Source organism: Balaenoptera ricei, chromosome 12 (assembly GCF_028023285.1).
Source record: "Balaenoptera ricei isolate mBalRic1 chromosome 12, mBalRic1.hap2, whole genome shotgun sequence".
Taxonomy (NCBI): domain Eukaryota; kingdom Metazoa; phylum Chordata; class Mammalia; order Artiodactyla; family Balaenopteridae; genus Balaenoptera; species Balaenoptera ricei.
In genome coordinates, this window is record NC_082650.1 from 77,896,355 (window position 1) to 77,923,846 (window position 27,492).

The 27,492-nt window shown below is 40.1% G+C and overlaps 1 protein-coding gene across 1 annotated transcript in view; it reads right to left on the minus strand.

Moving 5' to 3' along the window:
- LOC132376418 (uncharacterized) overlaps positions 1-27,492 on the minus strand; it is a 79,194-nt gene that overhangs the window by 49,076 nt on the left and 2,626 nt on the right. The window contains exon 2 of the mRNA XM_059942083.1: positions 680-849. Coding sequence (XP_059798066.1) covers positions 680-841 — 162 coding nt within the window. The 5' untranslated portion in view covers positions 842-849. The remainder of the gene's footprint in view (positions 1-679; positions 850-27,492) is intronic.

Sequence of the window (27,492 nt, forward strand, 5' to 3'; positions counted from 1 at the left end):
GTCCTCCCGGCGAAGTTGTCCCTGGATCACGGGACGCTGACAGTGGCGGGCTGCACCGGCTCCCGGGAGGGGCGGTGTGGAGAGCGACCTGTGCTCGCACACAGGCTTCTTGGTGGCGGCAGCAGCAGCCTTGGCGTCTCATGCCCGTCTCTGGGGTTCGCGCTGATCGCCGCGGCTCATGCCCGTCTCTGGAGCTCGTTTAGGTGGTGCTCTGAATCCCCTCTCCTCGCACACCAGGAAACAATGTTTTCTTGCCGCCTAGGCAGCTCCAGACCTTTTCCCAGACTCCCTCCCGGCTAGCTGTGGCGCACTAACCCCTTCAGGCTGTGTTCACGCAGCCAACCCCAGTCCTCTCCCTGCGATCCAACCGAAGCCTAAGCCTCAGCTCCCAGCCCCGCCCGCCCCGGCGGGGGAGCAGACAAGCCTCTCGGGCTGGTGAGTGCTGCTCGGCGCCGAGCCTCTGTGCGGGAATCTCTCCGCTTTGCCCTCCGCACCCCTGTGGCTGCGAAGCTTCCCCCCTCTGCCACCCGCAGTCTCCGCCCTTGAAGGGGCTCCTAATGTGTGGACACCTTTCCTCCTTCACGGCTCCCTCCCACTGGTGCAGGTCCCGTCCCTATTCTTTTGTCTCTGTTATTTCTTTTTTCTTTTGCCCTACCCAGTGACGTGGGGAGTTACTTGCCTTTTGGGAGGTCTGAGGTCTTCTGCCAGCATTCAGTGGGTGTTCTATAGGAGCAGTTCCACGTGTAGATGTATTTCTGATGTACTTGTGGGGAGGAAAGTGGTCTCCACGTCTTACTCCTCCGCCATCTTGTAGCTCCTCCTTACCTTTCATTTTTAACATGGTAGTTGCTGAAAAGTCATAGAGATGTTTTACTGATTTTCAGGGGACCGGGGTAGGGAGGATTTATTTTCAAATATTGTTGAAGTATAAGAACCAAGGACTTTCTTTGATCACCTAGCTATAATAAGACTGCGTTTGAAATCTAGTACTTCTCATACTGATTGCCTTTACTAGACTGATGATTCATGACAGCAGGAACTCCTGAAGCACAGGCTTAACTTATTACTGCTCTCGGAGAAACACTTCCACGTGTGGACTCAGGAACCCTGCACTAGGAGGAAAATAGGCTAATCTGATCATAAACTATGGAGCCCTCCTAAAACTGTGTAAACACTGACAGAGGTACTTCTCAAAGTCTGTGCCAGATGTGAGGCAGCATTGTTGTGAAGTATGTGAACATTCACTCAAATTCAAAGCCTTCATTCAGCCTGAGGAATTTGTCCTGAGCAGATGTGTCTCATCCTTTGCCAGCCAACGCCCAGAGTAATATTCTGCAAAATTAGATATTTTGGCTAATGGTGTTGTTCCTTAGCTATTGAAAATATATTTTCTAATAAAGGAAAATGTCAAGTCATGTTGAGTAACATTTTATGCCATTGAGCCGTTAAACTCTTGAGTGGTATAATAAAACTCCCAAACTCCTTCACTGTAACTTGCATTATTCTGTATTAACCATCATACTGTACAAGTGCTGAGAGCTACCTTTTGTCTTTTACTTATAGATAAAATAGAGTATTAATTGTATCGGCTCTTAACATTTTGTTTCAATTTTGCCTTGGCAGTATTCAGTTTATTTTTAACCATCTTTCAGGAAGAAACTATCAAACAGCATTGTGATGTGAGGACAGTATAAGAAGGAGAAGCACAGTTATATTTTTATCACAGAGAAGTATTGTAAATAACTTCACACTCATGAGTCAGAGATGTCCTCAACAAAGAGCTTGCAGTTGTGGAAGTATGAAATGTCTGTAATGCCCACAAATATATCCATTTTGAATAACAGTGGGAGAAAGCAGGCTAATGGAGGATTATAGAAAAAATTATAGCCAATAACACTTATTTTGCACTGACTACATGCCAGGCCCTGTGTTAGTACACTTCTGACCTGAAAATATCTCATCTTCCTAACAATCCTCTGAGATAAGTGCCATTATTATTTTCAGTTTACAGTTGCGAGATCTGAGGCACAGATAAATTTAAGTAATCAAGAGTTATGGGCAAAAATTGTGGGGTAAGAAGAACAGGTTTTGTTTTGAGATCACAGCATTCTTGTATCTTGAGATGTTCCATTGGCTTTATTAGAAAGCACGTATGAAGAAATTTTTTAAATGATTGCTATCCATTTGGATATTCTTCCTTTTCAAGTTAATGAAGTTGGCTTGCAAAGTTTGTTGAAGTCCTCTAGGACAGGAATTTTCAAACTTTGTTTCTTGGTCCCCTGAGGGTCCTTGAGATCATTTTATGGTGTCTGCCGGGTCAAAATTCTTTCCATAACAATACTAAGATTATTATTTGCAATTTTCACTGTGTTACATTTGCACTGATAGGGCAAACACAATGGTGAGTAAAACTGCTGGTCCCTTAGCACAAATCAAAGCAGTGGCTCCAAAGGGTACTAGTGGTCATTGTATTCATCACCACCAAATAGTCACAATAAATAAATAAATTTTTAAAAAGCAGCTTCACTTAAATTGTCTTTGCTGAAGCAGCAGAAATTAGTAAACCTATTGTCTTGACCCTTGAGTACACATGTTTTTAATATTCTATGGGAAGTACATGTAAATCAGGTCTGCTACATATCAAAGTACGGTGGTTATTTCTAGGGAAAGTACTTGTGCAATTATTTAGGTTGTGGGCTGACCCAGCTACTTTTTCATGGAATACTATTTTTATCTGAAAGAATGCTTGGTAGACAAATCATGGTTATTCAGACTTGGTTACACATTTTCTCAAAAATGAACAAAGTGTGCCTGTCTCTTTAAGGAAAATCACTGACATTACTTGTCATCAATGATGAAATGCAAGTTTTAAAGAAAAACCCAGAATTTTGGAAAACATATCCACCACAGTGAACTGAAATCTTCCTAAGACTTTAAGACTTTTCTATGAAACTGTGATCTCATTGATGCATCTGATTTTTAGATATTGTATAATAATGAATGTAAATGACCAATGCATGATTTTATGAAATCATACATTGGTAAAAGCCATTCAAAATACAAGATAGATCAATGGATTTTAGTGCAACAGAATATGAAAAGTTTATTGATAATATTTCAGATTCTACATTGCAAGTAATGTTTAAGAAATTACTGCTAGCTGAGTTTGAGTAGAATAGTAGGAGAATATCCATAATTCTTTGAAAAGGCTATTAGAATACTTTTCCCTTTTCAATCCACATATCTGTATGAGGCTGGATTTTCTTATACTTATGAAGTATCAGCTAAAATAACATATTCCAGGAGAGTGAACATAGATGTAAATATGAGAATCCAGTTTTCTTCTGTGAATCCAGATGTTAGAGATTTGCAGAAATGTGAAACAACGCCACTCTTCTTACTAAATTTTTTGTTTTGAAGCAGTTATTTTTATAAAAATGTTTAATTTCCAATACATTAAATATCAATAAATATAATGCACATAACAAAAGATCTTTAGGGTCTCCTTAATTTTTGAGGGTGTAAAGGAGTCCAGAACCAAACATCTGCAAACCTCTGCTCTCGGGGAAACAAAGCCCCACAAGAGAGAGGAGTTTATCTGCCCCCAGAGACTGTTAGAGGGAAGACATTTGTGTGGGATGTCAATGAAATGAAGGTAATAACATGGCACAACAGGGCGGATCAGGGCCAGCCAGCAAAATGGTTGAGATTGTCTACGTTTTACTTTATAAGGAAACTTTTCCTAAAGTGATTTTTAAAGCAATAGTACTAGCTTGTTCTCTCTCTAAAGACATTTTGTTTTTATGAAATTACAGCCTGGAAAACACACTATGTGTTTAGTCTGAGTAGGTAGCCTGAGTTGTTTGTTAAATACCAGATCTCAGATTTGTGGCTATTCCTCAAAAATAACTACATGACACTGGCAATTAAATTTATGTATCATTTTGATGATTTACACTTCAGTGAATCAAAGGAGGTAAATAATGGGCTGCAGCCTAGCACTTCCATCAGCATCTATCTCACCGGCAAGCCCTTTAGATTCCCTCCATTATGAAGCTGGGTACAGCCATAATCTTCCCATTAAACAGTCTGGAGGGAACCATCATCCATGCCGGCTTCCATCCTGGCATCCTCCCATTTCTGGAGTTGGGCATTCCTGCGTTGCAAACATGCCCTTTGAACCGTGTGGGGCAGGCATGTTTAGTCTCAGCTATTTTCACATTTCTCCTTTTAGGACACTGTTGATCACTCAGAATTAGAGTTTCTTCTTGTCTTGCTTCTCAGAGCACCACAGTATTGGACCCATATAATAGTGCACTGCACTGGGCAGACAGCCGACGGCCTCTCTATGAGAGTTTACTGATTAGGTGGGGTCTCTCTCTCTTGCACAGGTGCCCCTGCTCCAGCTGTTTAGATTTTTCTTCATGGGATGAACGTGTCTTTAATTCATTCTTGCTGAATAAACAGGGTGGGTAGCTTCCATCTTCCCTCCGAAGACAATCTGCAGTGACAGGGAACTGTGCATTAGCTGGGAGAGTGACCTAAATCCTTCTGAGGTCCCTTCCCACGCAGAACACTTGGTGACTCCTGGATTGACTCTGCCCATTCAGTGCAAAGTAGCTGAGCGATGGTGGAGGGTAGCATCTAAAGCAGCTGCGGGTGACCGTAACCGGCCTCAGCCTCCTCCTCTGAAAGGCGGAAGTGGGGGAACTCAGCTTTTCTCGGTACAAAAGAGCTAACCAACCCCCCTCATGACATGCCACACAATCAACTTCCACCCCACTGCTGCTGGTTACACATGAAAACAAAAAAGTAAATTGCATTTTGAAGCAGACTTTATGGGAACAATCAGGTATTGAATATTTTGCAAAATCTCTGAGTAATTGGCTTGAACTAACGGAGGTAATCTAGTGGGGCTTGGAAACTGCAAATCAAACCAAGAAATAATGTAGGATTAAGAAAGGAGTTAGAGTGCAAACTTGAAAAAAAGTGGTTTTTTAATCTGTCTGTAGAGCTTTGTCATCAATAGCAGTAAAAACCTCATTGATATATTGAAAAAAATATGTTTACTATCACTGGAAACTCTGTTCAACTAGGAATGGCTGACTGCCTGGTGCTCTGTGTTGAGAAGGATTCTGAGGCTGAGTCTGGACCAGAGGGAAAGAATATTGTAGCTGAATAACAGCTGTAATCATAATACTAACTGTATTTTATTCTCCCTTTATTTTGTGCTGGGTATTATTATCCCTGTTTTATTCATGAACTGAGTGCAGATAGGTTAAATATCTTGGGAAAAATACATGGTGGATCTGAGATTCAAATACTCAATCCCTCTGTAAGACTACTAGCTACTGTGATACTGTGGACAAACTACAACTTCTCCATTTTCTCATTTCTGAAAAGCTTTGGCCTGCATTGCTTTCTAAACTCCCTTTCACCTCAGATGGACTTTAGTCTCTGAACGGTCCATTTAAATACCTCACACCCCAACAGTCTTGCCCTCCTTTCAACCCTTGGAATATTTATCATAATTTGACCATTCAGTGCTGTGCTAGGAACTGCACTGCTGAGTATCCTTTTATGTTTTAGATCCTGATTCTCCAAATGCATGGGAAATGCTGTTGAAGAAGGATGGTTCCCTGCATTGCCCCCCTCCCCCCAGTAACTAGCATGGTACCTGGCACATGGTAAATGTTTAATAAATGTTGGTTGGTTGGTTTTGTGATATGACCCAGACCACCACACTGTGTCCTAGTTGAACAGGCTGAGCTGAGCATAGTATTTGCCACAGACCGAGGGGCAAACAGCTGGCTGTTTCCGAGTTAGTCCTGCCCAGGGATCTAGATTCGTGATCTAGAATTGAAAGTGCTCTCTACCGCACTGTCTATGCTCCCTGCCCTTCTGACTGTCATGAATGCCTGTTTATCTTCTTGCCTCCATCAACAGCAGCTATTTATCTAGCAGTCTGACTTAAGACAATCCGTGCATATACTCAATGAAGGCTTTCTTTCAGTATTAATTTTCTGTGGAGGGTAAAATGCTGTCTTGTTTTTCCAGTTCTCCTCCTAAGTGTGATGATTTAGATGTTCCTGCTGTTAACTGGCAGCTTTTCCATTTCCTTCTAGCATCCAGGGCCCCAGACTTCTCCACAGAAGCCACTAATGAGCTTCTTGCTTTTCAGGCCCCCGGTTCATTAATAACACAGAATTGCAGCAACGTCCGACGTTCCAGACCTTATCTTTTCCCTTTCCTTCCATGAGAAAACAAACAAGCAACACAAAGGAAAAGTTTTATTTGTTGCAGTTGCTGACTCAATCCTGTCTGCTTTAAGATCTTAAAACAGAATTTATGCAAAAAGCTCGGATTCTGCTTTGCAGTTAGGCTGAAAGCTTATATATTTGACCCCAACTTTCCAAATGAGTCTGCTTCCCTATTTTTTTTTTTTCTCTCTCTCCCCACGTTCAGTCTTTTTCAGTGGTGCTTCATGCTTCTAAGTGTGCTTTTTCCTTCTTCCTAATAAATATTGACTGGTTTCCCGAGTATATGGGGAACAATTCTAGGGACGGTGTGATGGGATGTAGGAAAACGTTCCTGCCCCATCCCTTCTCCTGGGCTTCTGCTCTCTATTATGCCATTCATGCTCCCCGCCCGCTGGGCCCTTACACAACTTTGTCTCATTCAGGCAGCGCCAAAGAACATCAATGCCCTTTTGTCCCACTTCCCTGAGAGCCTTGCAGGGGCCCAGAGCAGGACAGAGCTGTCAGCAGCATGAATGCCATTCCTGTCAAACCTGCTGTTCCTCGTGTCCTCTGATGAACCAGCAGCCTTTGCAGCTGCGTCTTCTCAGAGCATGTTTCTGCATGTAAGGCCTGACGTCTCTCCTCAAGTCTGGTCTTGGTGCTCGTTAGCGGGGCTGGGCTGAGCCTGCGCCCCTCAGTGGATAACTCAGCTCGTTGGTCAAGTCACCTTCAGGCTCTCACATATTCCACCTTAGCCATGACTATGCTGCCATTTTGCTGACTTCCTGATGTCTTTTTTTTTTTTTTTTTTTTTGCTTTTATGTCAGGGCTCACAAATTCCTGTACCTCAAAAATATAGAGATCTAGAGATAGTCATACTGACTGAAGTAAGTCAGACAGAAAAAGACAAATACCATATGATACTGCTTATATGTGGAACCTAAAACAACGGTAAAAATGAACTTATCTACAAAACAGAGATAGAGTCACAGAGGTAGAAAACAAACTTATGGTTACCAGGGAGGAAAGAGGGGGAGGGATAAATCGGGAGACTGGGGTCGACATGTACACACAACTATATATGGAATAGATACCTAATAAGGATCTACTGTATAGCACAGGGAACTCTACTCAATACTCTGGAATGACCTATATGGAAAAAGATTCTTAAAAAGAGTGGATATATGTATATGTGTAACTGATTCACTTTGCTGTACAGCAGAAACTAACACAACATTGTAAATCAACTATACTCCAATAAAAATTTTAAAAAATACAGAGAGATAATTGTAATATGTATGTATAAATTTCTGCATCTTCCAAACATGCATAAGTCCTCATATCCATGTTCACAAGCACATGTTGAGCCTGCCCAGTGCTCTTGCCCAGACATGAAGGATGTTTTATTTTCTCTTTGAAAAATTCTAAATTTCATCTCTTGTGAAATTGTCTTGAGCTTCAGACTCAAGTCCAACGTGCGTGAGTCATACAGATTAGAGAGATCTGTTCCCTGAAACTGTGCGGTAACACCAAGCTTTTCCCAGCCTTCCTGGACATCTCCCCGTCTCGTCAACTGTAGGAGTTAGAAGTGATAGCTTTTCCTATCATTACATTAATTATGCAGGGTGGAGGCATCATTTACAAGCTTTCTTTTAAAGGACAGAAAACTAGAGATTACAATTCTTTTACGTTTGGGAGGCACTCAGCGCTGCTCCACTTGCAGTTTACAGATTTTTTTTTTTTTCCTTCTAAATATTCCATTCCTGAATTTTGGAAACTTGGAAGTTTGAGTTAACTCAGAATTCAGTAATGGGGATTAATCCTTATCTGAGATTTCAGAGAGGGAACTTTTTCTTTTCTTATCATTGAAGGATGTTCAAGAATTGTTCCCTGCTTTTATTCTTCTAAACAGTTATAGGAAGTTCATCCCATTGTGCTGAATACAATAGTCTTCAAGATTTCACAGCACAAACATACAACTTTCTTACCTTGTAGGTATTGTCTAATAATATACTACGGAGAGATGAGCGCCTTCCCCAAGGCCTCCCCGCTCTTTGAACTTTCGTGAACTCACTTGCTGGGCCCCTGGCATCTCTAACCCCATCTCTAACTTGACTTCAGCTGCCTTCTCAACTCATTGTTTAGGATCTATTGAGCCCTTACTATGTGTCAGACCTGTCCTAGGGCCAAGAAGATAACTAAGAAATGGCTCTGCTCCAGTTCAACTCAGGTTCTGGGGTAATGTGGGGAAGGAGGGTGTGGGGAGAGGTGACACGTGCACAGTTAATTACAATATAATGTGCTTAATTCTCTACGGGGAAAGAAAACAATTTAGTGGGACACCCCCATGAAAGTTCTAACTCCGCTTAGGGGTATCTGTTGGAAAAAAGCCTTCATGAAGGACATCTGAGTTGGTTTTGAAGAATGGGTAATAGCTCACCACAACCCGGAGAGGAGAGGGGCATTCCAGGTGGGGAAGGTGACAATTCACTGAAACGCTTATTGGCCACCTGGCTGCTCTACCTACTAAGGCATAGGGTCTTAATAGGAAAGGGGACACTGACAATCGCTCTGCAAAATCACATCCCTTCCCCTGGCAACACAGAGACGAAAGATTCAGTTTGCCCATTTTGTTTTGTATTTATTCCATGCCCGACATTTCAAGAAGTACATGAGTATTGCTGGGGTATATAATGTGTTAGCGGAATTACAATCAGAGAGAAGGGGAGGTGAAAAACAAAGGGAGAGAAGATGGGGAAGAAGAAGGACAATGAAAGAGGGGTGGGGGGTGAGGTGAGGTCAGAGTTCTCTTGGGGTCTAGACACAGGTGCCGTGGGATTTCATGTTAAATATCTGTGGCTGGGAGAAGACAGACGATCTAGGGGGAAAGAGCCAGGGAGGACTGGAGTAGGAATCCTTTCTGCTGAAAGCAGGGTGCAGCACTTGTGCAAATTTCCCTTGGGATTGTAGCCTTGTCTTTCATGAACTTCTCACTCCTGTTATTTCCAGTTCTGGACCATCTGATCAGAGAATACTGGAATTTCCAGCTCTCTAGGCACTAATTTCAGGGGCTAAAACAGCAACCCCCGGAAGCTCCTACCACAGCCATCGCTGCCCTGCTGGGCTGTGGGGCTATGCCAGCCCAGGCACTCTTGCCCAGGAAGTGGAAGGTGGCATTTAAGTGGCACTTAAGATGTTCCTAACCAATCCTAAAGACTCTGAATGAGGCCAATTCTAAATTAAGCTTTCTTGGATAAATGAATAAGGACTCAAGAAACCTCAGATTGGAAAAAAAAAAAAAAAAGATATGAGAAGTCGTACCTCCAAATATATTCCTGTTAACCCCCACTTTTGACAGGTGTTAATATGATTCAATGTTTCTATGACTTATTTTTGTGCTCTAGGTATTTTCAGTGTTCAGGTTTTAAAATATACCTCAATCAAATCCCAATATTTAAAATACACAAATGATGATATCACCGAAATGGAAGAGATCTTTTTTTTTAAACTTACAAGGAAACTGAGGTTCAGGAAACACAAGTGCCTGATCAGAGTCTCACAGCTGACAAAGGAGAATGAAAAACCAAACCTCCTGGTCTAGAATAAAATGTGCTTTTCTTTATAAAAATCACATTGAATCTGTTTTCTGGGATATATAACAGAAGAATCGAAAAATGAGTTTATTTTTGTATCGTAGTATTTTTTAAGTGCTTCATAAAGTAATTTTGGAGTGGCTACTTGCAGTCTTTTATACTGTTCATTTAAAGGTGAATTGCTTGGTGTTGCCCAGTGATCTTAGCCAGGATCAGTGCTATGAAAGAAAGCTCATAGAAGTCTATGGCTTCAATGCTCTGTCTTGACCTCAGAGCAATTACTTTCCCTGAACAAAATGCACACGTAGGGATTCCAGTGCCTGCTGTTCTGGAAACGGTCAACGTTTGCCTCAGGATTCATCCCCAGATTTCCACCATGTACTCTGAGCCTCGGCACTGGGTCACTGGGCTGAAGCTCTGCACTGAAGCCAACTGGCATTTAAACCACCAGACTGAAAGCTTGTGCACCATGGGCCATAGCCAGGCTTTCAAATGTGACTCAACTGTGGTTAGAAATTTGTCTGTGTGGGGTATTGGAAAGAATGCTTGTTTGGGTTGGGCACACTAAATTTAAGTCCCAGCTCGGCCTCCAGTCAGGTGGTCCAGAATAAATCCTGTAAGCTCCCCGAGCATTTGCCGCTTATCTATATGGTACCTCTGTTTTGCTTACATAGGGAGCTGTTCCAACCAGCAAATGAGGCAACATAAGAGTATCTGTAAACTGATGGGTTAAAAAAATGTAGATTACTCTCCATGTTGATAATTCCTAATATATAGATGGTATCAAAACAGTTAAGCCTTTGTTGGACTATATGTGGTCATGTGTCTCCTAATAGGTCTTGTATGCTAAAATACACAGCTAAGAATTAAAGCCAAAGTCTATTGACACACAAGATGCTGCAGAGGAAGATATTCTGCTTTGTTCTGTGCCTTTCAGATTAAATATATACTCAATATTGTGCATTGACATAACAAACCGGGGAAAATGTGCTAATTAACTGTGGGTTCTTAGGATGTATTCACATTCTGTACATTATTATTTCAAAAAGTCTTTTCCTGGGGTTTGCCTAATGGCACAATGGTTAAGAATCTGCCTGCCAATGCAGGGGACACAGATTTGAGCCCTGATCCGGGAAGATCCCACATGCCGCAGAGCAACTAAGCCCGTGCGCCACAACTGCTGAATCTGCACTCTAGAGCCCACGTGCCTAAGAGCCCATGCTCCACAACAAGAGAAGCCACTGCAATGAGAAGCCCGCGCACTACAACAAAGAGTAGCCCCCGCTCGCCGCAACTAAAGAAAGCCCGTGCGCAGCAACGAAGACCCAATGCAGCCAAAAATGAATAAATAAATAAATAAATTTTTTTTAAAAAAGTCTTTTCTTTTTGGACCCATTCTCAGTACTAGATCTTCATTTGTAAGCAAGTTCCATAACATTACCTTTCAAAAGTAAAGCTAAAGAAGTATTTCCTTCTTCTGGAGTTTTGTTTTTGGTTTTTTATTTTTCAGTAAATTTGCTCCATTACCTGGATACGTTCTGTCAAGTGTTATCAATTAATTCAGTCATTCATTCAGCTAATACTTATTATAACCTACTGTGTACCACCACTGCTCTGAGGATGGATCAATGAACAAAACACAAAAAATTCCTTGCCATCATCATCATCATATTTTGCCTATATATGATATTTCTAGATATTTCACTTTATACTATAGAATCTTCTGTACATTCAAGTGACCAGGCTGTGATGGTCAATGCTCTGTCCTACTGGTCTACCTCTTTTTCCATCCTGGAACTCTGGGGTTCTTAGCTCTACTCTGCTTCTTCTCTTCTCTCCCCTTCTCTTCTCTCCCCTAAGTCAGATTTTGACCTTTATTCCAGGTAAAAACTATTAGATAATCCATTTTTGAATGATGGATGACAAACATGGACAGTTCCAATGTAACTATTTATCTATGAGGATTCATTACTTTCCACTCTGACTGTTGTACTACTGCTTAGCCCCAGAGCATGGCTTAAAGTCTTAATCCTCCTAGGTCACTTGGCATTTCTGGATAAAGTTTCATAACTTTTGTTAACTTTGTCCATTGTGCGTTCAGGTTACCTAACATTAGTTGGACCCTAACTGAGCAGAACAAAATCCATGTTCATCTTTGTTGACACCATAATGGTCTCTCCACCATCACTATTTGAAATTTTTGTCTTACCAACATGCACTTCTTTTATTCTTAATCCAACCATATATTTGCCCTCAGTCAGGGACCTTGCCTTCCATGACTTCTCATCTCCTGTCCAGTCTTACTCTTCTGCAAACATTTGGCCACACTGCATCTGAAGGACTATTTCTGAACCTCAAGTCCATTTGTGGCAATCTTCTCTCCTAATGGCTCCTCCTCATTATCATGAACAATTTACTCTTTAGCAGTTTCCCAAGTACCTCATATTGTTTCACTATTGCGAGCCCCTGAACATTCTTGTCCCTCTGCTGAGAATGTCCTCTCTGCTTCATCACTTGAAACCTACTTGGCTTTCAAAATTTTGATTAAACTTTACTACCATCAATGCAGACGCCCCATGGACTTCTCCCTCACTCCCGAGCCTGACATGGATGTCCCTTCTCTATATTCCTATCCAGTCCCATATGTTTCTCTATCATAGCATGTACCTACCAGTACATACATGTTGATTTATTAGTCTGTATTCCCCCAAAACTGTAACTTCCTCGAGCACAAGAACCATATCGGTTTACCTTTAGTCCCTGTGTCTATTACAGCCTGGTGCAGGGTATGAGCTCAGTAAATTTGTTAAAAAGATGGTTAAGTAGGAAATAGGAAGTATTCCTTCAGAAAATGCCCATTGCTTCATTTTGGAACTTCATAGTATGAGGACTATATTGCCAAAGAACAATGGAAATAATTATAGGACTGTGAGGAAAGAAAAGCAAAGACATTGAGATTATTTATTATTACTGGGGATATAGAGAGATGATCCTATAGCATCTATGATTATTATTAAATGCTTTTATCACACTGGTATCAAATCTAAACTGTAAACTACATGAGAGTGGTACACATCTGTTTTGTCCATATTGATCTCTCCAGCACTTAGCACATGTTAAGCATTAAATAAATACTTGTTGAACTTTGTTGAATGAGCAAAGTAGCAGGCACTCAAGTTAGATGGATTACGTCCTGCTAACACTGATGGAAGTTAAAATGTGTTTCTAGAAAAATGCTTTGTATTGATATTGGGGAAAGTCTTTCTGTATTATCTTCTAACCCTTTGTGTGTTTCCATCTTTCCTCTCGACCTCTGTGTTGTTGTTGTTTTTAAACTATATTTGTGGTGTTTTTGCTTTATAAAGGTTTTTTAATGTTTATTTTTATATAGTCAAACCTTTCATTCTTTTGATTTACTGTTTCTATGTTTTCACATTATGCTTATGAAGGCTTTCCTCATCCCAGAATTGGGAAAACATTCCTCTATACTGTATTTTATGGCTTTATTTATCTGTTAAGATCTTTAATCCATATGGAATTGATATTTGCATACAATGTATCTTGATTTAATGATTAGTGTACATACTCTGTTGTATATTATAATCTTTTTACCTTTATACTTTTCAATTTTGCCCTGGTTTACTTCTAATGGACAGGGGATAGCTATTCAAATTATCTTATTCATAAAATCATCCCAGGGTAGTGAGTCTTTCAGCTGGCCTCCTGCATTCAGCATCTCTCCATTGGCCTCCTGTGATAGATTTCCTGTTGGTTTTCTCACAATCTTCTCTGCCCCACTTCCTTCTCTACCCAGCAATCACTGGGATATTTTTTAAACACTAGAATGAAATCTCTATACCACAAGATATTTGTATCTATTTTGTTTACTGCTGTATCTCCAATGCCTAGAACAGAGACTGACACATAGTAGGTGCTTAATGAATACATATTGATGCAAACATAAATATCAATAGAATCATGCTGCTTCCCTGCTTAAAACTCAAGGGCTTTCCATTTCTATCATAATAAAATACAAACTCCTCTCAGTACAGACACACTGAGTTCTTCTCTTCCTCAAGACCCCACGCTGTTTCTACTTTAAGAATCTTCTTTTTTACTAGACAGCTGCTTGAATGTGACTGCCTCAGGGGACGCTTTCCTGACTCCACTATTGAGAGTACAGATACCTTAAGTTTCTTTACTTGTTTCTAAGTCACATAACTTTGTGACTCATAATCTTTTATAACCCTATTTGCTTTATTTTTATTTTCTTTCTCCGGGACCAGAATGTAAGCTCTATGAGAGTCTCCATGTTGTCTAGGTTTTCTTCTGATGTGACTCGAGTACCCAACATAATGCCTGGGGCTCGGTAGGCACCCAATAAATATTTGCTAAAAAAATTTTTTAAAGACATGTTTATGGCAACCATTACAATGCCAGTGTTGAGGTTCCAGCTAATTAGCTTAACAATTTAAAAGAAGTAACTCATTGGTTAACAAGACATCATGATAAACAACAAGAACCTACTGTATAGTACAGGGAACTATATTCAATATCTTGTAATAACCCATAATGTAAAAGAATCTGAAAAACGATAGATATATATGTATAACTGAATCACTTTGCTATACACCTGAAACTAACACAACATAGTAGATCAAGTATACTTCGGTTTAACAAAAAATAATAAAAGAAAAAATAAAATAAATCCTCTCCTCCTGAAAAAACTCTCTATAAAAATTTCTTCATCCATTAAAAAAAAAAACCATCATGAGATTGTGACATTACTAATGTCTTCAACTTTAATCATGCTTGAATGTAAAAACAACTACAACAAAGCAATTTATGCTCAAGCAGATTGAGCATAACCTGGTCATTTTATTCAAAGTAATTAAGTATCAATAGACGAATTTATACAAAGAGGCATAATTGGAAAAACAATAAAGAATATTTGTGCACTAACATATAATTATATCAAAGTTATAGAAAGTGAGTAGTAAAGACATATCACAGAGTATTAGAGGCATCACATAATTAAACATGGAATGTTAGAGGAGATGTGTGATTTCTTTGGAAGGACAGAAGAAAGGAAAGGACAGAAAAAACCCACACTATCATAGAAACTGAAAAAAATAAAGAAAATGAATATAATTGGTAATGAGGTTATAAAAAGTTGATGTCACCACCCTCCAAATCCGTAAGTATCACTTAAGTATACGTTGGTACTAAGAATAGCGTTAGGGATGTTGGGATACTAAAAGGTCCAGCTGAAGGTGTAAAGTGAAAACCTCTTGACAACTGAGAAAAAAGGAACAATTATGAAAAAAACAAAACTGTTTAAACACTAGATTGAACATGATTTTAAAAGATAAAAAATAATATAAAAGAGGAGGGACTTCCCTGGTGGTCCAGTGGTTAAGAATCTGCTTTCTAATGCAGGGGATGTGGGTTCGATCCCTGGTTGGGGAACTAAGATCCCACATGCTGTGGGGCAACTAAGCCCATGTGCCACAACTACTGAGCCTGGGCACCACAACTAGAGAGCCCTGGCACTGTAACTAGAGAGCTCATGGGCCGCAAAGAAGAGCCTGCTCCCTGCAACAAAATATCCTGCATGCCTCAACTAAGACCCAATGCAGACAAATAAATAAATAAATATTTAAAAAATAATATAAAAGAGGAGAGTTGGAGAAATAAAAAAGCAAAATAAGAGGATAGAAGAATATGAAAAATAATAGAAAGTAAAAAATATGCAAAAGCAGGGAAGAAATCTGGTAAAAAATCATGCAAAATTATAACTATCTTGGAAATTGAAAATAATAATGTGTTATAAAGAGCACAATAGCCAAATCATATAAAGTCATGATGATCGACTGGTGGCAATGTTTCCTTTTCTGCTGGTATGTGTCAGCCTTCAATAACTTTAAAAGGCTGTTTTCTTGACCCAAATTGAAAATCATCACACCAGCCTAGAAAAATAAAAATAAATGTCTTATTTTTCTAGAAAGGCCTTTATTTAAGATACTTTCTCTCTCCATCTGCTATCAGAAGGTAAAAATACAAATCAGTATTTCAGTCAATCAACTAACACATTTTCATTGAGCATTTACTATGCTCGGTGTTTGGGATTGTAGGAATAAGTTTGGGGCTCTGTCAGTTAAAATCTAATTGAGGAATTCAGAAATAATCACATGAATTAATTCATGAAAAAAAGCCATATTATATCTACATTCAACTCATTTGACTAGGCAGAATTTATTATATAAGATACAAATATGAATAGGGCACCATTACCACCATTCACAAAACAAAGATGGCTCCCGGATTTGAGCAGTGGGTTGGAATTTAGGATTTAAATTCCAGATTTACTTCTCTTTAGCTTAGAAGCTATAGATAAACTATATATAAACTAAGATAGGAGATAATGTCTACTCTACAGATTGTGGGAAAGACATTTAAGGCTCACTAACTATTCATGTACTTCTTCACATTTCCAAGCTCCTTTGCAGTTATGCCTAGACACATGACTAATTCTGGCCAGTGGGCCAGGATAAAAGTGATGTGTGTCACTTCCAGTCCAGAGAATTTGAGCCATCATTAGTAGTCCCCTGTCCAAGTGACCTAGAAGCTGAGAATGACCACCCTGGAAATTTACCTGACCTAAGATGGATCAGAATAAATTTTGTGTTGTCAATTGTGCGAGTTTTCCAGGTCCATTTGTCACAGCTGCAGAGCCTGTGCTGACTAATGAACAGGATTATCATGAGCTTCATGTGAAATGATGCATGTAAACTTCTCAGTATAGTGCTCAGCAATAAATGAAAGTGATTATTATTTATAGGACTTTCTAAATAAAATTAGTCATTAAAGGCTTTTTCCTGTTGTTTTTTTTTTGTGTGTGTGTAACAGAAATAAATCCATTTTAGAAAGGAAACTTTGTAATGTGTTGGCAGAATGTTTCCAAAGCTACTTCATGCCTTTAGTTCCTCAAACTCTTTTCCCTAATTGAGTACACTTGATCTGTTGTGATAGGAGCGGCTACTTACTGAACTTGTACTCTTTGTAAACACAGTATATGTTTTTGGTCAGAGGTCTCTAAGGTTTTTATTTATGGATAATTCATTGCCCCAAACCAATAGTGAAAGCTAGTGATCTTTCAAACATGGAAACACCCTATAATTTTCTTCTGGCATTGCAACAACTTTGATGTTCGTCTTTCTCTTTTCTGGCTGAACCTATATACACTTAAGTGCAGGATCACATTAAGAAAATGCTCAGACCACATGTAAACAACCCACGGCCAGACAATTCCTGAACCCTATGCCATGTCCAATTTTCAAAGGATGTAAGCTTCTGTGTTGTTTTCTCTACCATATATTTTTTCATAAAAGTCCTACTTACTACTTCATCATGAACCAATGTATTTGGGCATAAAGTCTAGACATGCTGTGATTTTAAAGAAGTCTATCCCTTCCTGACTACCCCACCCTTTTTTCTTTTAGAGAGAGGTTTGGACATCTCTTGTGCCCTGGGACGTAGCTCTGTGGGTATATCTAGGCAGCACATTCCAATTAAAAAGATTTGGGGAAAAGATTTGAAAGGATATATTAAGGAATTAAATTTGCATAAGGAATAAATTTGAACCATCTGCAGATGCAAATCAGATGACCATAAGAAGGAATGAAGAGAAGGGCAAAGGGGATTGAGAACAGTTCATTCAATTGGTCCATTTTATTTTTTCAGTAAATAAAGTTACCACAAAAAAGAAACTTTCTGTGAACGTATTTGATCAATCATATAACTCCATAACATTCAGACACCTGTTGGTGGAAAAACAAACCCGGAACTTCTGTGCATTCAGCCAGTGGGTTTTATAAACTAAATCAGGAACCTGTTTCCCTCAGCTTTTCCTTCATCTCTTTTCCCTCTGTAGTTAAAAGATGACTCACCAGGGCTGAGTATACAGCTGACAAAAACAACCATGAGAAGCAGGATGAGCGGTGAGAGATGGGGGTGAATAGCACTCATTTAAATACGGCAGAAATATCCCCATTTATAGCTCCTGTGCAGGAGAGTTCTCCCAAGTACGTTTCAGAGCTCACAGGTAGGAAGCCCAGGACTCAGAGGCCACGTGGGACATTCTGTCAGAATGGGCGGGGCCACAGAGTCTAGAGTGGACAGGCTCTGGTCCTTGCACATGGTGACAGAAACTTGAATGAAGAAGACTGCTGCTGTGCTCACGGAAGGATGTAAGCCCGAGGCTGTAGTGAATGTCGGCATCACGAAACAGGCTGGACAAATGGTTGAAGCAAACAAGATGAAGATCAACAGGGATAAATATAAAAGATGCAGCTGGGGGTGGTGGGGGCATGGAGAAGGAGAGGGAGGGAAACAGAACAGAATAAAATAAAGTTCTGATTGTATTTAAGATTATTATTCAAAAATATTCATACTCTCCACCTCTACATGAACTTTAAAAAAATGGGTTTGGAGAAACTCAAAATAAAAGAATAAAAATGCCTTATAAATTCTGTAAAATGAAATTAAACTTCAGTCATTGTCAAAGAAATGCAAACTAAAGTAAGAAAAAGATACTATTTGTCACTTGTCAGATGGGCAAAGATAAACAGTTTGGTCAGATGAACAAAGATAAACGGTTTGATAGAGGGGGGGTTGGTTCTGGTGCGGGGCAAACAAGCACACTTAAATCCTTATTACTATTGTGGCGAGCACTTGATAGAGCAATTTGGAAATTGTTACCAAAATTTAACATAAATATGTTCTTTAACCCAGCAGTTTCTAGCTGTACTTTCACATGTGTTCAGACACATACCCACAAACTCAAGCTTTCCAGCCTTCTGTGTAATTGTACAAACAGTGGACACAAGTAATATCCTTCAATAAGAAGATAAATAGATTATCTGATGGAAAACCTGTAGTGGATTAAAAATACTATATGCTGATATAGAGTGATGGAATATGGAATGATCTCCTAAATATTTTGTTAAATGAGAAAAGCAATTTGTAATGCTGTAAATATAGTATTCTCTAATACTTAAGGAAAGAGAAAGGAACCTCAGGATTCAGGGGCAAATAAGAGTGTATAGTTGGGAAAAGAATGGGTATTTCTAAGCAGCTAGGCTGGAGTAATTAACATGGCTGTGAAAGAGCATGGTCGTTTAGGAAATAGTGAATAGTCCACTTAGGATATATACCAAAGCACCTACTTGCTAATTTTATATTATCATTTCCTCCTCTTGAATACTGGCATATATGCCAGTGCAACAGCATGATATCCAAAAAAAACAATTCCTGGTTGCCTAGAGTAACACTAACTTTGTTAGGAATGATTCAAACAAACACACTGGCAGGGCCTGATCACACAGAGAGCACCCTGGCTTTCAGTCATGTAAGCAACCTACTCCTCCCAGAGTAGAGATATGAGCCTTTTGGTTAGAGCGTGAAATCAATTTTAACCATCTCTCACAGCAATCAGGGAATCAATGTCAACCTTATAAGTCAACAGGTACCTACATTGTTCAAGAACCTACATCAGCAATTGGCAAAGGAGGCAAATGTTTACTCACCGTTTGGTAAATATGGCAATTTGAGTTTCCTTCTGTGTAGGGTTTAATTATGGGGGCCTTATTTGCCAGTGTGTGCATATTAACTTGTAGCTTTACACAGTTTTACTGTATTTATTCTAATTTGTAGATCTGAAGTCTACAGATCTGCTTGGATAAGGTCTATTTTAGAACTGTGATCTCAACTTCATAAGTCTTGTGGTGAAGCCAGGTATGGACCACAGTTAGTGCTGAGTACCACACTATACACTAGAGTATACACTAGAGTATAAAGTTAGCAAAATTTTTCCTTCATGTTCTCCCCAGTCTCTTTATAAAGGATCCTATCTTAATGCTTTTTTAATCCTGGTGATCAGAGTCATCTTTTCATAGGTCTTTTGTTGAATCTAATGCCCTGGAAGTCACCACAGAAAGCAGACACACTTTGGTGAAAGTTGTTCCTAAAGAGAACAAAAGATGTCCCAGTAGAAAGGACTTTTTCAGTGACTATTTCTCCAATTCATTCTTAACATGCATGTAGACATAAATAAAAGGAGTATGGTGATAAATCTCATTTCCATTTTTTTTTTTGGCATAGGACTCTTGACTTTTGTTTTTTTCCTTCACATAGCATCTCAAACCTTCCCCACTTATATTTGGCTGCTTAATGGTGCACGTGTCACTTGATTTTTATTCTGGAAAACTCTAGCTTGGACCAGGACTCTAAGGGTTTCTGGTAGCATTACTTGTGATTATTTTAATAAACTTTTTTTTTTTTTTTTTTTTTTTTGTGCAGTTGGCTTTGTGGCCTTGGTATGCTCTCTCTCCCTCAGTATAATTAGATGTGAAATAAAAATGTCAGCTTAGGCTTTCCTCTAGGGTACCATTGGGCTTCAAAACGCTATAATCCTGTGATTCTTGTTTCCGTAAGTCAGCTGATGATATTTTTGGTGACTGGGAGGTTGGTCTCCGCAGCCAGACTCCCCTGCCTGTTTGGCATCAGCTGCCTGTTCACCCTGTACTCCGTGGACCTCCTTCTCACACAGGAATCTCTTTGATCTCAAAGACAGCTCTGTAAGATGCAGAGCAAAACAAATACCAGAAGATTTCCCTCCGTGGTGCTCATGACAATATGAGTGGTCCAAGAGCCTAAGAAAGCTTAAAAACAACTGATAGTACTATCCTTGAAGCAACATTTGCAAGTGCCAAATTAATTTCTATCAACACAAACAAATAGGTTATTTCAAAGAGGAAACTTCGCACACATAAAAGGAGTAGAATGAATGACACTTCAAAACGGCTTTGATTATCCATTTTCATAAATACAACAACACCCTGCGGGGGGGACGGAAACTCCTGCTTTTACCATCAACTAAATTCTCTAGAGCAGGGGTCCCCAATCCCCCGGGCGGTGGGCTGGTACCGGTCCACAGCCTGTTAGGAACCGGGCCGCACAGCTGGTGATGAGCGGCAGGCGAGCGAGCGAAGCTTCATCTGTCACTCCCCATCGCCCCCATCGCTCACATCACCGCCTGAGGCATCCCCACCCTGTCCGTGGAAAAACTGTCTTCCACGAAACCGGTCCCTGGTGCCAAAAAAGTTGGGGACCTCTGCTCTAGAGCTTGCAGAGGATGAATTTCATAGCAGTCCTTCCTTTATTAAGCAGCCATATTAAATGATTCCCCGCATACGTGTAATCGACCAATGAACTGACCCACTTGAAAATACGCTTTTTTCTTAAAATTAAAGAGTAGGTCATGCATGGATATACATAAATTAATTTGATAATGAATATGAAGAAGCAAGAAAGCTTTAATAATAAATGACCCTGTCACCTTACAAGTGAAAAGTAAGGACGTCTAATACCGAAGCCTAGCAAAGCATTGGATATGCATTCAATTTAAAAGCTGGGGACGTGGGCTTCCCTGGTGGCGCAGTGGTTGAGAATCTGCCTGCCAATGCAGGGGACACGGGTTCGAGCCCTGGTCTGGGAAGATCCCACATGCCACGGAGCAACTGGACCCGTGAGCCACAATTACTGAGCCTGCGCGTCTGGAGCCTGTGCTCCGCAACAAGAGAGGCCGCGATGGTGAGAGGCCCGCGCACCGCGATGAAGAGTGGTCCCCACTTGCCGCAACTAGAGAAAGCCCTCGCACAGAAACGAAGACTCAACACAGTCATAAATAAATAAATAAATAAAAGAACGTGAATTTCTAAAAAAAAAAAAAAAAGCTGGGGACGTTACACACTCTGCACTCCAAAAACACAATCTCACTTAACATGATGTTGTGAATCAACTATACTTAAATAAATGAATAAATGAAGGAATAAATAAATAAATAAATAAATAAATAAACCACAATCTCACCCAGGCTTGATATCGCCTCAGAATCTTCTAACAGAGCACACCGATCAATTGGAGTTGGCCCAAGAGATTTTTACCCAGCCAGGTTCCTTTTGCCCGGTGCACAGCAAGCCAAAATGCTCAGATGCTGAGGTTTGCAGGTCTACCGGCCCTCTGCACGTTGCTCTGAGGGTGGAGTTTGTGGCCCTTTGATGTCAAAAGGTCACCAAACACTCGTGCATGCCCAGTTCGGGGGTAAGTGGACCTATCCAGTCTTAACCAGCTCAGCTCAAACTGGACACAGCTGACTCCAAGTTCCTAGAAAACAACTCGGGCAAACATCTTCTTGTTTAGGCTACACGCCTCTTGGAGGACACGCAAGTCTTTTTTTTTTTTTTTTTGGCTGCGTTGGGTCTGTGTTGCTGCACGCGGGCTTTCTCTAGTTGCGGCGAGCGGGGGCTACTCTTTGTTGCGGTGCGTGGGTTTCTCATTGAAGTGGCTTCTCTTGTTGTGGAGCATGGGCTTCAGTAATTGTGGCACGCAGACTCAGTAGTTGTGGCTCCTGGGCTCTAGAGTGCAGGCTCAGTAGTTGTGGCGCACAGGCTTAGTTGCTCCGCAGCATGTGGGATCTTCCCGGACCAGGGCTCGAACCCGTGTTCCCTGCATGGGCAGGCGGATTCTCAACCACTGTGCCACCAGGGAAATCCCCATGCAATTTTTAGAACCACCTTGATTAGTCAAGGCAGGTGAAATGGATTTAACCCACGGTTTCAAGAAGCAACATGTTTGCCATCTGTTAGAACTGTCCGTGACACTCACAGTACGTCCATGGGCCAGCAGCATTAATATCACCTGGGCATTTGTTAGAAGTACAAATTTTCAGGGCTACCCCGAGACCTGCTGGACCAGAATTTCTAGGGGTGCGACCTAAGGATCCGGGTTTAACAAGACTTCCAGGTGATTCTGATACACACCAAAGTGTGAGCAGGCTACTTGAATGTTCCGCACGTCAACACACTGGGTTTGCTCAGATGGCAAAATGGTGAAACGAACAGAAACTAATGTTTATGGAGGACCTACTATGTTCCAGGCACTGTTCAAAGTGCTTCTCATATGGTTATGATCCTTTGATGTAGATAGTTCTCGATAAATAGATGGTAGATAATAGATAGATAAATAGCTAGACAGACAGGGAAGGAAAGAGAAAGAGGAAGAAAGGAAGGAAGGGAGAGAGGGAGGAAGAAAAAGAGAAAGAGAGGGAAGGAAAGAAGGGAAAAGAAGGAAGGAAGGAAGGAAGAAGGAAAGGAAAGAGGAGGAAAATGTAGGGGAGGGGAGGGGAGGGAAGGAAAGGAAAGAAAACTAGATTTCAGAGTTGTTATGTAGCTTTCATGCAACTGGTGAGACATTGAGTCAGAACTCAATCCCCAGGGTAATTTCAAAGTCCAGCTTTTTTTCCTCTTTGTTCATTCTGACACACTAAGCAATACAAGTAAGCAACCAACGTTTCTATGTCAATAAAATTTAATTAATTGTTTGGGCCAGAAAAAAAAAGTCACTGGAGAAATTAGATAGTTCACTGCTCTCTTCACAGAATCTCATTTGTCACAGAATCATAATGAACCAAAAAGTCATCCAATTTCTAAAATCTTGGAATAACTTTATCTACCATGAAATCCAGAGAGGCTGTGGATAGAAAAGCATTTGTCAGTGCAGAATTTGGCCATTAGAGCCAGAAGAGAAAGTTTTGGTCAGAACATTGGGACTAAGAATAAAAATTCCCAGTCACTTTAAAAATTCTTAGTAGATTATGTGTTATGTTTTCTAAAATGAGTTTCCAAATAAAGTTTCAGGAAGAGGTCTGAACAAAATATTCTTGTAACTGTTGCTTTTCCCTCCACGTTTTCTTTTTGAATACTTCTTTTTTTGGCCAGAAAGAGTTTTTCTTGTGCCTGACAAAATAAGCAAAATGCAAACTAGACCAAAAATAATGTACTTTCAAAAATTACTGTATGAATGTATTTATTTTGGCTAATAAAAACATTTCCATTAAATCCAAAGTCTTCATTTCAGCTGCTTTAATTGGAACCTGTGTGTGATCAGGTAGGAAGGAGACTAGTGCATTTGCACATTGAGGCAAAACACGAAGATCACATGGAGCCGACAGCCCTGTCGCTGGCGGTCACAGCCCGAAAGTGCTGGTGTGGCCTGAGGGGCCAGTGTCCTGCCAAATGGCATATCTTTCCTGTGTAGGATGAAGGCCTCTGGTTTTCCCTTCCTGTGATCATTTGAGATCCCTGCAATGATTATAGCATCCAGAGGGCAAACTTGAACAAGTCAGGCATCACATCAAAAAGGACAAATTGTCTCTTTTGCACTTGACTGTCATGATATTCATGTGACCTTAGTCCTAGGGGTCTCTTTATCTGAACCATGTGGCTGGGAAAAAGAATCATGAATTCCCTTTAATACTAGTTCATCGGAAGCTATTGATGAATTTTTCTGTGTGGCTTATTTTACCGCATCCAATATTCTGAGAAGTTTTCTCTTATTTTTCCTGCTGGTTGTGGTTGTTTTGCAGGTTCTTATGTTTCTATAGATTGTTTTAGAGCTCCCATTCTCTGCTGAACGTTGATCAAAGCATGAAGTGCAGACAAAATACATCATGCTTTTATAGCCAGGTTCCCAAATTCTCAAATGTCAATGCTAATTGTTTCCATGAGGTTTTCTATAGTGAGTGACAGAATTTCTCATTTTATAATATAGTCTTTTGTCAGTCACTGCACGGGTTGCTTTCCTGTAGTGCCCCACAAGTACTTTCCGGCACTTTGTGTGTGTGGCTGCATGGGCAGAATGTCGCGGCCGCCATGTGAAAACAGGAGCAGAGAGTTCAACTCCCAAGTGTTTCGAATTCTTCAGTCAACTGAAGCTTGCAGATAAGGTAGTTGGTATCTCACTGTCCAGAAGACACACCCATCATTCTCTTGATACAGATGTGTGCTTAGTGTTTGTGAATAATCACTAACATCGTAGGTGGCAACTCCAGCAATTCAGATGGAGGGGCAATTTCCTAGACAAATAGCACGTCAAGGCGGCTGTCTCCCCACTGCGAGAGGACCGGGATTTGTGCCGTCTCCAAATGTAGCCCCACCTCTGTCCTCAAGACAATGACTCATCGTATGGGTTTGGGTTATTAAGCAAGACATTTGATTCAATAAATTCAATAAATATTTACTGAGCCCTATATTCAGCATTCTTGATAAATGTAACGCAGTGGGAATACCTGCCCTCAGGGAGCTTCTAGTCCTGGAAATTGTAGCAGAGGCAAGGCACAGTTACAACCTAATCATAGTTCCAGGAGGACAAACTTTCTTTAGCATTCGAGATGACAGATGCTGAGCATAATAGCAACTAGGAATGAGAATTGCATGTTGTGACATCACTCTGTGCCAGATAGGATGCTAAACTCTTTACCTCTTTCTGTGTGTTGTTTACTTCAATCCTAAAAAGCAGCCCCCCCAACCAAAACCAAACCGAAACAAATGAAACTTTACATATTACTATTTTTATATTACAGTTGAGGAAAATGAAGCTCAGAGACATTGATCTCATGAACACCCTGACCACTCACCGAAGCTGAAGCTTGGCTATGGTGTCTGCACCCTCTCCTTTTTTATTCTGGACATTTCCAGTCCCCAAACTGGCAATTATAATGTTGGTATTTTGACGAAGAGAGCTATTTGGGGAAAGATATTGGCTAGCTTGATCTTTTATAAAGGATATGAGTTATACATATGAATTTAATGCAAAATGGAAAGATGGGAATCAGTGAACTGACATAGTCATATCATAATAGCAACCACTTAAAAAGGCACATTTTATTAAGCCAATATCTAGATACTTACCATTTAAATATTCTATGTAAATTAACCTTTCTAATCCTATAGCAGCCCTATTATCCCCATTTTACAGTTGAGGAAACCTTAGAAATTAAAAAAAAAAAAAACAACTTTCTGAAAGGAGGCAACAACCAAGTAAAATTGGAAGCATGTGTAATAATTAGCCAGATCAAAAGATTAGAATAAGATGTGTGTGTCAGGATAGCTTAGAAAATGCTGCAGTAATAAATATCTCAAAATTCTTAAGGGCTTAAAGCAAACAACACAGGTTTATTTCTCCTTTATACTTCATGTCCATCTCAGGATACTGCCCTGATTCAGGGACTGAAGCGGACATATACTCCACTCCCTGGAATGTAGCTAGTTGCCATGACAGAAGGAAGGGAGATGGAAAATTGCACATCTGGTCCTAAAAGCTTCTGCTTAGATGTGACACACATTGCTTTTACTCACCTTTCATTGGTCAAAGCAAGTCACATGATCATGGTTAACTTCAAGGAAGTAGGGAATGCTATCCTACTATGGAACAGGAGGAGAATACTTAGAAATGGTGGTGAATAGTACTAATAACTGCCTTGGGTAGAGACCAGAAGAATGTTCCAGACAGAGCCAACAGTCAAGGCTTAATAAAGTTCTATGTGAATGGGAAACTATAAACATTTTGGTAATGGAAGCTGGGTTATGAAGGTCTTTGTAGCCACTTTTATAAGCTTGGACTTTATTCTGACATAGGAGAGCTTTGGAGGCTGTAAGAAGAAGAATGATTGTCAGCTTTTGTTTCACACAGGTTATTATGGCTTTGGTGCAGTGGATAAATTTGAAGAAGTCAAGACTAGAAACAAGAAACTCAAGTAGAACAGAATTAAAATTATCAGAAACTAAACTATGTTGAAGATAGTAGATGCAGAGAAGACAAGATTAATAAAAGCTTAGGAGTTATAACTGAAGGAACTTGTTGATTAATTGAATATGGAAGACTAGCAAACTCTCAGGTTTAAGATTTGGTAAATGTTGATTTATTAAATGACAGGGAATATGAAAGGAACAGGATTGAGGGTAAAATGTTCTTTGCATATTAGCCTGTGGATCTCACAAGATTGGAAATGTCTAACAGGTATTTGTAAATAGGAGTCTGAAACCCGGAGAAAAGGTCATGGATAGAGATTTAGTTTTGGAAATCACTAGGATACAGAAATAGTTAAAATCCTGAGAGTAGATGACAGTCCAAAGAGAAGCTCTGTCATGAAAAAAACAGTGAACCAAGGATGGAACTCAGAAACTCCAACATTTAGAAAAGAGACAAAGCAGGAGGAGTTCATGAAAGCGATAAGGAAGGAATGGACAGGGGCCAAAGTAGGGAGAAAGAGAGAATTCAACAAAGTCAGATGCATCAGTCGATCCTGAGAGATAAATTCTTAAAGTGCCCTTTGGAGTTGGGGATAACTGAGGCTATTGATACACTTTTTAAAAAAAATATTGAAGTATAATATATACAAAAAATTTCACATAGTCAATGCACACAATTTGTTGGGTTTGGCATATGCATACACCTGCAAAGACATCGCTTCTATTATGATAATAGACATATCTGTCACCTCCAAAAGTTTCTCTGTGTCCCTTTTAATTTTTTTGTGGTAAAAACACTTAGCATGAGATCTACTCTATTAACAAAATTTTAAGTGCACATTGCAGTACCACACTACAGGTGCTATGTTGTACAGCAGTTGGTATACTTTTCAGTTATGCAAGTTGAATAAGATCTATTGATACACTTTAATAGAACATATCAGTTGATTGGTTGGGAAAGAGTAAATTTCAGTGGATTGAGGAGTGATTGGGTAGTGCCAGAAGGAAGAC